This window comes from Mugil cephalus, chromosome 18 (assembly GCF_022458985.1).
Source record: "Mugil cephalus isolate CIBA_MC_2020 chromosome 18, CIBA_Mcephalus_1.1, whole genome shotgun sequence".
Lineage (NCBI taxonomy): Eukaryota > Metazoa > Chordata > Actinopteri > Mugiliformes > Mugilidae > Mugil > Mugil cephalus.
Window position 1 is genome coordinate 15,014,602 of NC_061787.1, and position 16,431 is coordinate 15,031,032.

The 16,431-nt window shown below is 40.3% G+C and overlaps 1 protein-coding gene across 1 annotated transcript in view; it reads left to right on the forward strand.

Annotated features, from left to right (window-relative positions):
- Positions 1-1,855: 1,855 nt before the first annotated feature.
- tpk1 (thiamin pyrophosphokinase 1) overlaps positions 1,856-16,431 on the forward strand; it is a 72,102-nt gene continuing 57,526 nt past the window's right edge. The window contains exons 1-3 of the mRNA XM_047567919.1: positions 1,856-1,932; positions 4,040-4,130; positions 11,500-11,574. Coding sequence (XP_047423875.1) covers positions 4,088-4,130; positions 11,500-11,574 — 118 coding nt within the window. The 5' untranslated portion in view covers positions 1,856-1,932; positions 4,040-4,087. The remainder of the gene's footprint in view (positions 1,933-4,039; positions 4,131-11,499; positions 11,575-16,431) is intronic.

Consider the following 16,431-nt stretch of genomic DNA (forward strand, 5'->3'; position numbering starts at 1 on the left):
CGGTCTAGTGTGTGTGTGTGTGTGTGTGTGTGTGTGTGTGTGTGTGTGTGTGTGAGTGAGAGAGATCGGGAAGTTTGTTTACCTGTGTGTTTTGGCTCTTGCATTTGTACGTGTGAGTTTCTATCTATCCATCCATCTATCTACCTATCTACAGTATCTATCTATCTATGGCAGCAAAGCGGAGCAGGAACTGAGTGAGGTGTGTGGACGGCTGTGTGTATGTGTGATATAAAATTGATCGCGGATAATTATCCCCATTACCCCAAATGGCCCCTAAACCATAAAAACGATCACCTTCACCTCCCCAGGGGGCTACAGCTCATAAAGGTTAGAGCACAATGCAAAAGACTTCATCTCGATGTCCCCAGAAATATCCGCAGCCCTGGTTTGCAGGGGCTTTGAAGTCAAACGATCGATAATTTAATTTATAGTTAATTTGCTCAAAATGTGTAGATATTGGTTCCACCTTCGGGTTAGCCGGGTGGCAAATATAGCTGGGAATTCGTACTGGTTCATCCACCTTTCTTTAAGCGAGATAAGACCTCATAGATCCCCCAGCGGACGAGGATCACTGGAGCGTCTAATTGTCCAACTGTTTATGCTCCATTAAGCTAAATTAGAATTAAATGTAAGAAGATAGCCTCCTTAAAAGGAAGTCTCATCAAGTATGGGTCACCGATTTTAATGCAGAATTGTTTTAAATGTTCTTGACATTTTGTGGTTTTATATATGCCACCGGACATAACCAATCAGCACTTGACTTAATGCGAAATGACTTTCATAAAAACATGATCTATTTGAACTCCTTTCTTGAAAACAGGATACTTATCTCTACTTATCAGGATACTTATCTCTTATACTTACTCACTCATTGTGAAATTAAACTACTTCTTAATTAGGAGGAGAACACTTGGGACAAACTTTGAGAATTGTTCAGAAACACACATGGAAAAGTCTCTTCATATAAATAGGGTCTATTTTTCTTGCTGCTGTACTTCTTTCTTACTTCTCACTGTGAATATGTGTTTTTTTATTTTTTTTATTTTTTAAACTTACACTTGCAGTCCTTTCTTTGATTAAATTAAATAAATGATCTGTCAAGTGGTGGCAGTCATTTCTGTCGTTACTCTGCCTCCGACGACAACAACAAACAGATAGTAAATATTAAATAAACACAAAACAATAGATGCAATATAATAGACATTTAAATGAGAACGGAAATTAATTTGAAAATGAATACCAAGATAAATAACTGCACAAATAAATGAAAGCGGGCCAGCAAAATCTCCACTGGCCCCTCACATCCCGGACACGATCTGTTCAGGCTCCTCTCCTCAGGCCGGTGTTACAGAGCACCATATGCCACAAAAACAGTTTCTTCCCCCGGGCTATTGCTCTGATAAAATCTGAGCAGTCACAGAGAGCGTGACCGTTCGGATAATAACTCTTGATTAACTATACTGTTAAGGTTCTTTGTATATATCTGCTTCTGCCCTTTATCCTTTATTCTTTTCTCTAAATTCTTTTGTGCTTGAAGTCTAATTTATGTTTTTTTTTAGGTTTATTTCAGTGCTTTGTCTTGTACCATTGAGCAAAGTGACTAAGTCAAATTCCTTGTATGTGCGCCCAAACTTGGCCAATAAAGCTACTAATAAAACTGCAATTGTATTTATATTTAATCTTTCTTAGGGGGCATTTACTTTATGCACATATTTGTTTGTTTGTTTGTTTATTTATTTCTGACAACGTTCGTATATATAATGATAAACTGTATTCACAAATTGCCATGAATAAAAACACCACCTTTCGCCTCTAGGTGTCCCCATAACAAAAGCCAGCAGCTCCTTAAAGCCTGCTGGGTACCGTCTCTGACAGAACTGCCTTACTGTCGTTGACTGTTGAAAGCGTCAGCCGCGGAAGTCACATAATTCTGTAAGTTTTTGCACATTTTTTAATAAAGTACGGCCATGTCAGCTTTAGAGGATGAAGTCGGGTTATTATATGTGAATTGGGTCGTTTATATTTGTCCCGAAAACAGGTTTTTATCGGTGAACGAAATAGAGAGGCATGTGTGGAGCGTGATAAAATGAATGAACAGCCGCAGATAACGATGTACTAGTGGCGTAATAGTGAGATAGTGTCAGTGAACGCTTCATCGTGTGCACATCCATAGTACCGACGCTGAAATAAATTAAATTAATAGTGTAGTTAATATCTGGCTATTAGTTAGCACATTTTTCTTTTTTTATATATAACTTTTATAACATACCGGGTTCATGTGTCGGTGCTTTGGTGCCCCTTTGATCAGAGAGGAGGTCACTATGTTACTATTTACAGAATTGGTGTACTGTATAACCTGTCCTGCTGAGTTTTAAGTGTCACCGTGACAGGATTGTTGTCTTTGTCAATGCTTGGTAGATTCATAAATCAGTTAATAAAAAAGCCAATATAATACAAACAGTTATTTTAAATCATTGGATCCAGCCTCAATGTATTTTCTGCATTTTATTTATTGTAACTGTAAACAGAATATTAAGGCAGAAAAAGAAAATGTTGTGGTATCGTTCCATATTTGTAACTGTGCCTTACATTTTGTAAAGGGCTTGACTAAAAGGGAGATAACGCAGCTAATGATTATTTTTGGTATAGATAGATAGATAGATAGATAGATAGATAGATAGATAGATAGATAGATGCTTTATTAATCCCAAACTGGGCAATTTCACCATTTGCAGCAGCAAAGTACAGGCACTTAGCACCATACATACTATATTATATAAATATATATGAACACAATCTATATATGAGGCACAATCTACTATATACATGTTATTTACAGAATTATAAAAATAAGTGAAACCGCAAATTAAAAATGCTAAGGTATATGCTGTATATTTATGATCAAAGCACATGATGAAAGAGAGAAAAACTGATTTTTAGCAGGTGGGCACTGCGGAGAAAGCTCAGAAAGAACTAAAGGAAGCAGGGTAAGGACTCACGAGGAAAAATGTAGGGAAAACATCCAGGGAAGAATGCAGGTTATATCCAGGGCAAGTAAACTAGGTTGAGTGAACAGAAATGCCAGATAACACTAGGTCAAGTGTGCAGACTAACTGAAAAGGGACAAATACAAAGACAGGTCTACACTGTATACACAATGAGAACTAATGAGGGAACAAGACACAGGTGAGACTACATGGGACATACAACTGACAAGAACAATTCAAAAGTCAATACCGTGACAAGATTCGTTAGCGATAGCTCTATGTTTAGGTACAGCAGCTCCGACAAATTATTTTGATCCAGTCTTTTCTGCAAATGTAAAACAAAAGAAGAAGAAGCAACAAAACACAAATAAGAGTTGACTCAATCTCCTGTTTTTAGCTACAACTCTTAGATGTACCTCTGCACAGCTCTGCGTGTCCCCAACCCAGTACCATGCTGAGGCCTTTCGTGTAGTCATATTCTCATGTGCATGTTAGTGTTTGTATATGCACCATTCAGCCACAACATTAAAACTGCTGACAGGAGAAGTAAATAACATTGACCACGTTGTGAGAATTCAGTGTTCTGCTGGCAAACTTTTGGACCTGGAATTTGTGTGGATGTTACTTACACATGAACCACTCACCGAGACCAGACCAGGCACCCCATCACATAGCAATGGCAGTCTTTGATGGCAGCAGGATGCAGCCAGCAGCCACACAAAAAACGTTTAGGGACAACTCAAAAGAAACATGAAAAGCACAAGGTGTTGACCTGGCCTCCAGATTCACTAGATCCCAAAACTGATCAAGTGTCTGAGGCATGTACGGAAACAAGCCTGATCTCAGCCCATAAGGTTCTGTGGCCACACACCACAGGACACCTGACATAATATGAGGCAGCACAGGTGAAGGATGGCGATTAAGTCGAATTAGAGAAAACTTTGAAAACAAAGTGACTGCTTTTACTAGGTTTGACCCCAAAGAACAAAAGAAGGACATTTAAAATTCAAAAGCAGGAACAGCTGGAGCAACGTCTGCACTTTTCTCCTCAGCTCCAAGCGAGTCGGCTGATTGAAGACGAGCTCCTGCGGATCGAGGCCATGGTGGAAGAGCTGACGCCTTTGGACTGCCTGCTGCCTTCAGGTGCTGCCTTTCAAACGCACACTCCCTTGGCGCAAACGGGCATAAAATACACACGTCCACGCACAGATGCATATGGTGATTTCCCACACCCGAGCTAGGCCCGTATGGAAGATTTTTTTTTTTTTCATGCATCTGATCAGAATGCACGCTTACTCACAGCACTGTCACACCGGTCTGCCTCTCTTGGCTTTTCCCACTGGCTTTCACACACATGCAGAGTCTTGGGGGAATTAGAACTCAAAAATAAACCACTACCACTTCCAGGACAACAGTGTGTATATGTATCATGCAGTATGTGTCTTTTTTTTTTTTTATCATGCATTCATATTGCACCCTTCCCACAGAGGGCTTCATGTGTGTTTTGAAACGGCAGTTTGATTATTCAAATCCTTCTTAAAATTAGTAATCCATCTAGCTTCTGCATGAAATCCCTATCTTCAAATACATTCACTTTCTTCAGTGTATTTCAGGCTGCCATTTGACTAAGAAAGTCAGACTGTGGTACATTTAGCATCTGTTTTGTTGACACATACCAGCAAGATTCATCTCCCGAATGAAAATCTTGACATATTCTCTATCTGTTGATATGCCTTAAAAAATACTCTCCAGATAGTCAAGACTGACAGACCTGAGGAGGAAGCTGGCTTTAGCCGCCTTTAGCAACAGCTCTCAGGTCAGTGTCGATGTGAGCTCCCTGGTGGTGTGTATATGAGTGTGGAGGTAGGGAAACTGATTGGGGCCTAGAGGCAGGTTTTACCCAGACTTGGAAAGGTCAAGGGGATTGTAGAACACTTTGGCCTGTGGAGCACATGTAGCTCCCTCTGTTTCTTGTACTACAGCTGGAGTTACATTTGTTAGTTTCGTTTAATTTTTGCAGGACCTTCCTGCCTCAGAAGGCTTTACAGTGTAATGAAAGGGGAGCGCCACTGGTTTAAAAGAAAGACATGCACGATCATTTTTGTGGAGGGTGTTTGATGCAAACTGAAAATATTGTTTTCCCACGGAGATATGGAAATACATAGCTTAGGAGTGAGAAGCTTTTGTTATATCCTCAGTGTGCTCAGCACTCACCACTAGTCTTAGTCCTGTCAGATTCTTTGGCGTACAACAATCACAGATTAGGTGTTGTGCCAACTAGTCGACTCTACTGCTATGCTTTAAGCAGTAAGTTGACCAGTCGGCAATCATATGACAATAACAACGCAGACGCCAAATAGGAGACAGATGAGGAGCCCAGGAGGTCATTGCAGCAAACTAGCAGCGGTTCATCATGTGTGGAAGTACCATTCTACCGTAACATGCAGAATATTAGACTTAGACAGACTTCAGTTATCCACAAGGGAAATCAATTGGTCATAGTAGCTTAGTTGTTACAAAAAGATGAGCTGTTATACAGCTGGATAGAGTAAGGTAATAAAGAAGTCCTGTGGCGTTCACTATGGGAGTGGAGCTGAATCAGTCTGCTGGAGAATGAGCTCCTCTAATGTTTGGTGTAGTGGATGGGATGGTTTCATGATGGAGAGCAGTTTATCCAGTGTCCCCCTGTCTCAACCGTCTCCAACTCCCTGCCAATCGCATGTCGGATCAATTTGTTGATCCTACTGATGTCTTTTTTGCTGGTACTATTCCCCAACAAACGTTGCACACACTGAAAGACCTGAGCTTCCTTAGAAAGTCTACTTAGATCCTTCTTGTACACAGCGTCACTGTTGTCCCTCCAGTCCAGCCTGTTGTTCGTGCAGACTCCCAGCATTATGTTACATGTGCTATGAAATATCATTGACGGTGCCGATTTATAGAAGCTAAATATATCAGTAGCGGACAGCATTGACAACCTAATTTGTTTATTGTCTCTTGCAATACATGGGCCAGAGTCCTAGAAAATTCCACTTCTGAAAGTGTCTCTATGATCTGTGGTGTTTGCTGCATTCCTGGAGTTTTTCCACAAAGAGGTATTGTAATTCGGTGTAACCGCTCCTGCCTGCCACGGTTGGATAGCTGAAGAAACGAGCTGCACCGTAGCTGAACATGAAATACCCCGCCTTGACCCCTTGTTGTCCACGTGTTTGACAATTCACAGAGTGGAATGTGAAAAATACACCACCAAACAAGTACACAGGGCTTAGGAATGCAAGGTAAAAAGCCCCCTTCAAAAACATTTCATGTTTTAAAGGCTTTGAATGGATTTAATATGAGCAGGAAACTCAAAAATTCAAAAAATTCTTTTCAAAAATGAAACAATGAAAAGAAGGCACTTAAGGTTAATATGAATGATCAAATTTGAATTAATTTATAGTTCAGCAAAGCTGTTTTGATAAAGCCACATTGCTACACGGATGAAAAAAACCTTGCCTATCAGTTATTGCCCTGACTCGGTTTCTGGCTTAAAGTCTTTGTATTGAACTTGAATCCAATCACTCTTTGTGAACAGAAAACCTGAATGATGAAATGATAGAACCATTACCCAATCCAGCAGACAGAAAACCCAAATTGTGTCCTTTCTGGTCAGACAGAGAAGAAATTTGAAGACGAGTACCACCGGAGAGAATTGAGCTTATGAACAGTCTCATTAAACGGCTGACTGCAATTTATTTCTATATATTTACATGTTTTCTGTTAAAACAAGAACCCAACCATATTTTCGATAACCAGCTACTCCCCTTAATTTCCAGCACAAAATATCACAGCCCTGTGCAGATGGGTCTAATTTTTCCAGTCAGTGTAGCGCTCCAGTGAACTTGGCAGGTAAATCCCCAATTACTTTTATGCAAACACTTTAGAACATTTCTCTACAATCAGATTGACTTCTTTTTTGAAAATTAATGACTCTCAGGATGTGTCAAGGGGAGTTTGTGGGAGTCTATACTTAAATAGCTGGCTGACAAAATTGCACACATTGACAGGTGCCATGCTCTTTCGCCTATGCCTGATCTTTTTAAGGATAAAATACTGTTGAAACTTAATTTAATACACTTATGACATGGAAAGCTGGAAAAAAAATCTTAAATCCAGAAAGTGGGGAGGCTCCTTTGCACTTCAACTTAAACAGCAGTCAGCTGAGCAAATGATCCCTGGAGTTAATATGACTCGATATCTTGCAGCCTTCAAGTCATTAATGATCAGTTTAAACAATATTATTCTTCTCTATGTCAATCAGAAGTAGATAGTAGCTCATCTGTGATTTTTTATTCGTTTCTTAATTCGCTGGATATTCCAAGGCTTCCCGACGGATTCCCGTCCAGACCTGGCATATCCTGATAGAGTTTTAAAAGTCATCAGTCTAGGATGAATCTTTGGCCAATGGAAAATGAACGCAAATACCTACCTATGCCACAATTTCAACTTTACTAAAAAAAAAGATGAGGATCCTGTACAGTGGAGCTCATACAGGCCAATAAGCCTTCTGTGCTGTGAATATAAAATTTTAAATAACACCCTTGTACAACAGTTAGACTCCATTATCCATTAATGAGGACCAAACAGGCTCAATTTCCGGACGGCAATCATTTTTTAATGTGAGAGGAACTATTTAATGTGTTATTTCCCCCCAATTCAACAGTACAACCGGAAATTATTCTCAGCCTTGACGCAGAAAATGCATTTCATAGACTTGAATGGACCTATCTTTTTGTGACACATCAGGACAAATGGCCTGATCTTGGAATACAGAGGTACAGAGGCAGGGTTGCTGTCTGTCTGCTGTTAGATCAGATGACGGGATTAACAGTATATCCGGGGGTGACACAAACCATAAAACTTTGCTGTGTGCTGATGATCTACTTTTGCAAATATCAGAGCACTTTCTCCATCGTATCAGGGTAGAAGGTTAATTAGTCAAAATCTTTATTATTTCCATTGAACAATCTGGAAAACAGATCTAAAGATCTGCATGATAAACATTTGCCTTTTAAGATTGGAAAAAAATATATCATAATTTACTTATCTGGAAATAGAAATAGCAGGTCCAACTCATGCTGTTTTCCAGTAGAACTCGAGGTCTATTTTAGATTGTACCAAAGCTGATTTGAGTGTTGGGACTTTCTTTATTTTTCTTATGCCAGAGGTCCAGAAAGTTGGTGTTATGACCATGATGGTCAACACAGATTGGTTTGAGTGTTTATTGTCCATGTCTATTTTTTTTGTGTCTGTGTATATTGGTTTTCTTCTTTTGGTTTTCAAGTTTGCCCGCTTGCTAGGTGAGTGTTTATGCGGATGTGTTTGAGGGGATGCCACCTGGATGGGGTGGAGCGAGACAGGTTCACAACTTTAGTAAGAAATGCTTAACTATGATGTCAGTGTTCTCCATATGGAAAAAATATAAATTAAGCTGTAAAAAAATAAAAACAGGAAGTCCAGTCTCTCATTATCTGATTGGTCATCTCCACCAATCTGAACTGGTGCCATCCACTGTTTGGTATCAGTTTTGTAACTAACTACTTGTTTGGTAGCTGCAGATGAAAGACTCCTTTCTGCTGCTTATTCTCACGACCACAGAGTTCAGTTACAAATCGGACATGATAAGATTTAGGAAGATCATCACATTTGAGCCAGGATACCAAGCAGCCAGTGCTGCTGGCGAAGGAAGACACAGAGCTAGGGAGGGACATGTGTTTTCATTGGTGCCAACATTAGCTTGTGGCCCCTGAGTGCAGGATGAGTCATCAACATTTATTAAATAGTTTTCAGGGAAAAACAAACTTTAACGCCCACAAATGACCTTTTTTTTTGTTATTGTTAGGTCTTATACTACCATATATAGTGCAAACACATTTATAAAGATTTAAACAGCGTAAACATTTTATATCAAAGGGACATCAATGCTGGTTTATACAGCTTATACGGCATATGGCGATCTTTCTTGTCTCTTTTAATCTATAATCCTCTTGTTTGACTACAAAAGCTGCTCTGCATGCTGGCGTTCATACAGCGTGTTTGTATACACTTGACATCCTGAAACGTGGAAGATTTGTGGAGACACGGGACCGTTTTTGATCTTCTATTCTCGTGCAGCTTGTAAATCAAAGCCCGGCATCAGCCAAGAGACACGCACCTCTGATGGAAGCCATCAGCAGTTTTGAAGCATCTATTACAACAAATGTTTACTCACACATATTTGCCGAGTTACACTGTACACACTGCAAGACTTGGTTTAAAGACTGCACAGGGTGCGGAGATAATCCCCCAAATGGTGGCAGGACAGAGCAGATCTGAGCACACACTTCCTCTTGATGATATAATTTAGCTGATAAATTAGTCACTTGCTATCAAACGTAAAAGATGCATTTGAAATTCCCTTTATCATACACTTAAAACACAGAACAGTGAGACGCTCTTTTCCCCCCCAATAGATAAAATTAGAATATATTTCTATGGCTTCCACAGTTTAATCTCATGCAGGAAATACTTATCTAGACTCCAGGAGAATAATAAAAAAAAAAAAAAAAAAAAAAAACAGCCCCCGGATGTCTGCATTTTAAAATCCCTGGTGTGCACAGTTAGCCTTTTAAATTTCACCATTTTAATTATAAATGCCTATTCCTGGAATATCTATGTGCTAGGTTATGTGCTTGAATTTGGCGTGTGTGTGTGTGTGTGCGGCTGTGTTTGTGGATACTTATGCTGTCTGGCACTTTTAAAAAAATCCCAAGGTGACATTTCTTTCAACAGAGTGCGCGAAAGGCCGCGCACCTCCTCAGCACGTGCGTGTTCGCGTGCGCGGGTGAGGTGAGTGTTTGTGTGACGGCGGGTTATCTGAAAAGTCACGGCTGGTTGGGTTTGTCTTTTGTTCTCTGTACACCTCCAGCCAATTAAGAGACAAGACTGACAAATCTACTCCTCCTCTTCCTCCTCCTCACCTACCCCTCCGCATGTCCTCCTTTCTTTTCTCCCTCCTTTGTGTCGCCTCTTTATCCTCCTTCCCTTTTCCCTTTTACCACACTCGGGCCGGGGTTGACTTTCGTATTGGAAATGACCTTCCAGTGATGTGAACTTTTTAACAACATCAAGACCGCCGCTGCAACAAAGTCACAAACCCAAAGGACTTCTTTAGCTCCCTCCACCCTTTCTCACTCAATCCGAAATACATTCTTTATACCCGAGGGTATAAATCCAGAAAGGGTGTTGTGTTTTTTTTGTTTTTTTTAAAGGTGATGCACATTTTGCACGACTGAATTTCATGAAACTTAAAGTGTATTCTTTTGTTTCTATTTTCTTTCTGGCTATATTGGGAACCATAAAAGCTGTGTTTGATATTCCGTATTTTGCTGTTCCAAAACTGCAGTTAAACTGTGTAAAAAGTTACATAAATACAGTTCAGGAGAGGGTAATGATAAAGTGTTGCTTAAGCTTGGACGTGGCATTTTGGCTTGGCTGTGAAAGGCAACATTCAAAAGGAACGGGAAATCATTCGTAAGGGCAGACATGAGACAGAAAGATAAATGAGAAAGCAATGAAAAGTGTGAAGGCGAGGGGGTAGTGTTTTAGTCTTTGGTCCATTAAGGCTTTTCAACCAGGTCTGTTTTTCCTTTCTCAACGAATGCAGTTTTTTTTTTGTTCCCTTCTCGTGCAGATAGATAAATGATAAGTCTAATGTATTAGTCAGAGGATCTGCATTAGCAGCAGAGCAACAGAAAGCTAAAAGCAAGATTGATGAGGGGGTTGAAGGAAGAAAAGGGTTTATGAAATGCTGCACAAAGAAGCGTGCAGGTACGCTGATGAGGATAAAAGAGGGGGGAGGAGGAGGACTGTAGGTTATGGTCATTTTTTTACGATTTGAAAGGATTCTTTTTTTCTTTTGTAGCTGTAGATGGTGTGAAACCAAGGTCAAGGGACTCAGATGAGAGACGATTAAATGTGTGCAAGTCGATTTCCCTTAATTTCACTTAGCTTAGACATTGATTGTGACCCGAGCCGAGGTACTGTAGCTGAGGAAAAATCTCCGCCTGGGTCGAACACACACCGCGTACATTCGGCTTAGGTTTTCGTTATCCTCTGATCTTATGTTGCACACAAATCACTTCCGGCTAAATTGGATCCAGTGGGAAACATTTTCATCTCGCATGAAATCAAAACGTGTCGGAAAATGGTTTCCCCTTTTAATCCCCTCTCTTATTTTCCTGCCTCCATGCCGAGCCTGATAATGGCCTCATTATTGCGGCTTTGTTTCAAATTTGAGCTTTATTTTGCGCATTTAGTGCCACAAACGACAGCCTTACCTGCACGTTCAAATCAACGCCTTTTAAACACATACGAGACCGTGTTTTATCTTTTCTGGTTTTTCTATTTGCCTGTTACGCATCAATTGCCCGGGTCTGCCTCTGCTTATTTGCTATTCACACATCTACCCTTTTCCCTCTGTCTCCTTTTCCAGGCACACAGAATATCTCTCTGATCATTCTGAACCAGCCTCTGGATAAAGACTACCTAGACGTCCTCTGGAGTAAAGGTAAATATCTTGTACTTCAAATAGATCCTACAAGCCCATTTTATATCATTTAGATCCCATTAGCACTGGTTTGCGCTGAGCGTGAGTGTCCTGCTTGTTTTTGTCAGACTGCACTCTTTAGCCCGTGTAGCCTCCGCTGTGCAAAAACTTAATTGCTGCCATGTCGATGAAAATGCTCCTTACCCTCCCTCTGTTGGGCTTTCCTGTGGTTTTGCAGAAAATAATTCCCCTTTCTGCTTGGGCGCCTTTGTGTTTGTTTTGAGGGCTTCTGTGGCTGCCTGAGTCGAATAATTGTTAAGTTCAAAACAAAAATAATTTTTAACAATAGACATTTCCATCACTGATGCACAATGTATGAGTGGCAAATTAATTATTGACTGGTGAGTTGAATTATTCTTAATGCTGATAATGACATGTCAGACATTAAACACATGTACAGTAATAGTAAAGGCCACAGATGTGCACAGGTGCAGATGAGGGACACTACTCAAAATCCAGTATTGTGTTGCTTTCTTTGTCACTGCTATTCCTGGTCAAAATACGAAGCTGGTCTATTTGTGATTGGCCTCGGTTGAACCGAACCAGTTGTTGTTTGCGAATGCAGTTCCAGTTCACCAAACTTGTGTAACATAATATAATATTTCCCAGGAAAAATCAGTCAAATCCAAACCAGAGTTGTAGTGATAGCCCGACCAGCCACAACATTAAAACCTGGTTTCCGTGCAGATGATACTTAGACATGTACAACCCACCTAGACCAGACCACACACCCCCACCCCATAACAATGACACTCCTTTATAGCAGCAGCCCCAAAAGGAGGCAGCCTGACACAGACACACACACACACACACACACACACAAGCAGTTTAGGAAACAACTCAAAAAACATGAAAAAACTGCACAAGGTGTTAACCTGGCCTCCAAATTCACTAGATCCCAAACTGGTCAAGTATATGAAGACTAGGTCCATTCTCTGATGAGCCACAACTGTTTTGGAGGCAAAAAGAAGATCTACATAGTTTTTTTATTTATTTATTAGATCCCCATTAGCTGTTGGAACTTAACCGTAGCTACTCTTTCTGGGGTCTCATCACTTTCATCAACCAAACAATTCAGCGAACATAAAATATAGTTACTATGACACACATTTATACACGCAACAAACACAGCACCAGACAACTGATCAAAACTTGATGCAACTAATACTCTCACTACTTAGTGACAATAAATTTCATAAAGTCATTTATAAGGATCACTTAACAATACATTTACTGGATAACATAATACAAAAGAGAAATAAATAGCTCAATGTAACACCTTGATATACGTAGTCAGCATATAACATTTTTTTAATTATACCTGCTGGGTACATCAAAAATACTTTAAGCTTTTTCTTAAAACTCATAACACTACTTTCCAAGACAGTCCACCATTGCTCTGTGATGCAGTGTTTTCTGTTTTGAAGTGGTTCTACATTGGGGCAACAAAAACCGACTCTATGACAACTGTCGAGTAAAATGATGGTGTCCTGTCTCCAGTGTTTTTGTTGTTTTTATTAAGACACATTAATGAATACTGACCCTACATTACTACACTTAACCAAGCTAAGTGATCGTTCATTGTATTCACATTTGTTCGGTATGGGCATTGAAGGACTAGATGGGACGCTTTATTTTGGGCCACCTGTAACCTACTCAAGTTATTTCCTGTCGTACTGGACCAAATTACAGAACAATAGTCTAAGTGTGACAACACCACTTGCTTTAATAAATAATTGGACATCAATCTCTGCAGTGTTTAATCACTGCCATATCCTGACCCATATCTGATCTATTTGTTCCAGGACATTTGATTATCTACCATGATGAAATATGGAAGACTGGTGAATGTTTAATGTCAGCAGATGTATGGACATCTGCAGATATTCAGCAGAAATGTGAAGGCTTTACATAGAAAAGCAAATTCGGACCGAGTTCTGCGTTCAAATGCGACGCATTGGTCTCTAGGTGTCACAACAAGAACCATAACAGTTTTCTGTTAGACAAAAAGTGACGAGAACGGAAAGGGTGTGATTTATGAGCAGGATGCACAAACAACAATCTCCCTGAGATTTTCACAATATCTGGCATTTCTCAAACACCCAGAAAATGCAAAATACTCCATGTCATATCTTAAATCCTCCATCTGAAGACAGTACGATCTCAGCCATACGATGAGCATGAGGCAAATAGTAATTACACTGGATGTACACTTGTAAAAAATACAACTGTAATTTTCTATTGTTTCGCTATTGTTGAATTACTAATGTTAACACAGGCCGTGGCGGAAGGTGTCCTTCTACCCTGCAGGGGATGCCGTTGATATGAACCATATGCACCAGAGCAAAGCCCCCTGTGTTCAACACATGGATATTTCATTAATGACAAAGTCCCAACCAGCATCGACTCTGAGCTGCTGCCTACATCAGTGACACCTCTTTTTATCGGTAGCTATGTCTACATGGAGACCTTTTTCTCATTCTGACTGGCGTTATTCTGATTAAAGGTTTCAGGCCAGCTGTTTACATGTGAGGTGCTCTATTCCAATCTGATGTTTACATGCACCACTACTTTTAATCGAAACGACCATTTCAGTCTTCTTCTTCCTCCACTTTTGAATGCCGGTTGACAAGCAACTTTCTGGTGCGTTACCGCCACCTACTGAAATGGAGGGTGGGTTGGGACAATCCTGTAAAATAATCCTGTGACTGATCTCTTGTCTAATCAGCAAAGTAGTTGCTATAGTTCTTACACTTTTATTCTTAAAGCAACAGCTTGATTAAGAAGTTTATGGGAAAAGGGATATTCTACCCCTGTGAAACTCAGTTTGGGCCTGTTTATTCTGATTGAAGTGTTTATATGGAGTGTTTTCATTCGGTTTGGGCTTCTAAACCGATTGTAATCGAAATACTGTATATGTCTCCATGTAAACCCAGCTAGTGAGGGGAAAATGATCTAAAGAGGACAGAGCTCTTACTTCGTAAGGGGTTTATCACTGTTACAACTGGACTTGTAGAATTCTACAAGTCCACAAGTTGCCTTTTGGATTACCATGACCTGGATGACTGAGAACCTTCACAGACATCACTGTTACACAATTCTTGCTTTCATCAAAGACGTTTTTTGCTGAAAGCACGGAAAATTTAAAGCAGCTTCTGGATAATCATAATCAAACATCCATTGCTCAATAAACGCTAAGTGAATTGCTCCACTTGTGCAGTTTCAGAATATCAGTTAGGGCCCAAGGGCATTTTCATGATTGTGGTTGAAGATGGGGTTTCACATAAGCACCTACTGGTAAAAAGTCTGCTGGCAGTTTATGGACCAAGGATCCTCCCTACACTGCCGCCACGTTTTTTTTTTTTTTTTTTTTTTGTATTCGGGAACTAGAGGACATAAAAATTAGGGACAGTTTTTTGGATTCTGGGGGAAAAAATGCATGAAAGATTCGTTGTTAAAATGAAAAATAGGTTTTTGAACAGAAGCAGAGCTCCCCGAGGTGTCGCTTATGAGACGCAGTGATGCGTAGCGGTTCTGCTACTTGACTGTGATGTATTAAATACGCAAACCAGACAATGTCATGTCAAACTATATCCTACAATGGTGGTTTTCTTTTAAGGCTGTGAAATGATCTGAAACAGACCTTCACTGAACACGAATAACATGAATCAGACTGTGCTGTTGATTTGATTTTATCAAGGACAGAGTGAAAAAGAAGTGGCCTGGATCAGTGGTTCTCCACAGTTATGATACAAAGACCGCAAGACACCAAAAAAAAAATAGTATGAGTACGTATTTATGAAAGGTGTAATCTATCATCTTATGCAATCAGTGAAGAAGGTTAGTAAACAAAATCACTTTGAAGGCAAACTTGTGATTTAGGCTATTCAGACGGAATTTTAATGAACTCGGCTTTGATATTCTTATCAACTTAGCAGAAACCCGAGAGGCACCTGAGCTCCTTCCATCACATAGCAGTTACATAGACGCAGCTGTCTTGGTTTGAGCCTTTACACTCAAGGACCTGTTGAAAATATTTAAAGGCATTAGGCAAAGCAGTCCTCATGTGTGATTTCACACCAGAAGTCTCCTGCTGCCTGAGATAATGGCTCTTTTGGTAGACTTAACAGAGGAGAATGAAAATATATACACACAGAACAACTGGTCTAAAAGGTAACCTGTAAAGAATTAGATCTTAACGCTGTGTGCCATAAATGTTTTGCTTACTCCTGGGAAAGTTTACTGAAAAAAAGGTTTCAGAGAAGGTAGTTTCTGGTGTACCTTGAGCAATGCTGTGGTTTGGATGTCAGAAAGTGAAAGCCTTCTCGATCAGTTTTGCCTTTGGCGGCATTGCGCATGGGACTCGAAGAAGTTTTGACAGGATGATAATTGCTTGTGAATGGCTGATCTCAGATCTCTTGCAGTTTGATGGTAAACATGCTCATAGCAATTTTACCATTCCTCGCTTGAAATGCCATGTATTTTTAATGTTGTTTATGGGATAAGCAGATGTTGGTTTGCACATGAGCGAGTCTGAGCGCACGTCACTCTCCAGATGGTTGTTCACCTGGAGGCGCCGTAGCCACATCCCCGCCCCTTATAGACATCCACGGTCTGACACGAACGTACACACAACTCTCTCTCAGGTCTTCTGATGTGCTGCCCTTGGGCCCCATCATCACCTGTGGGAGAGGTAGAGCAGCAGGGAGCACAGGAGCAATGGAGGCTACAGGAGTGCAACACTGATCAAAGGGGAAACTCATCTACTGGCGCCAAGAGTGATGTTGTGAAGTGGGATCAAGGTGCTTATCTCACTCA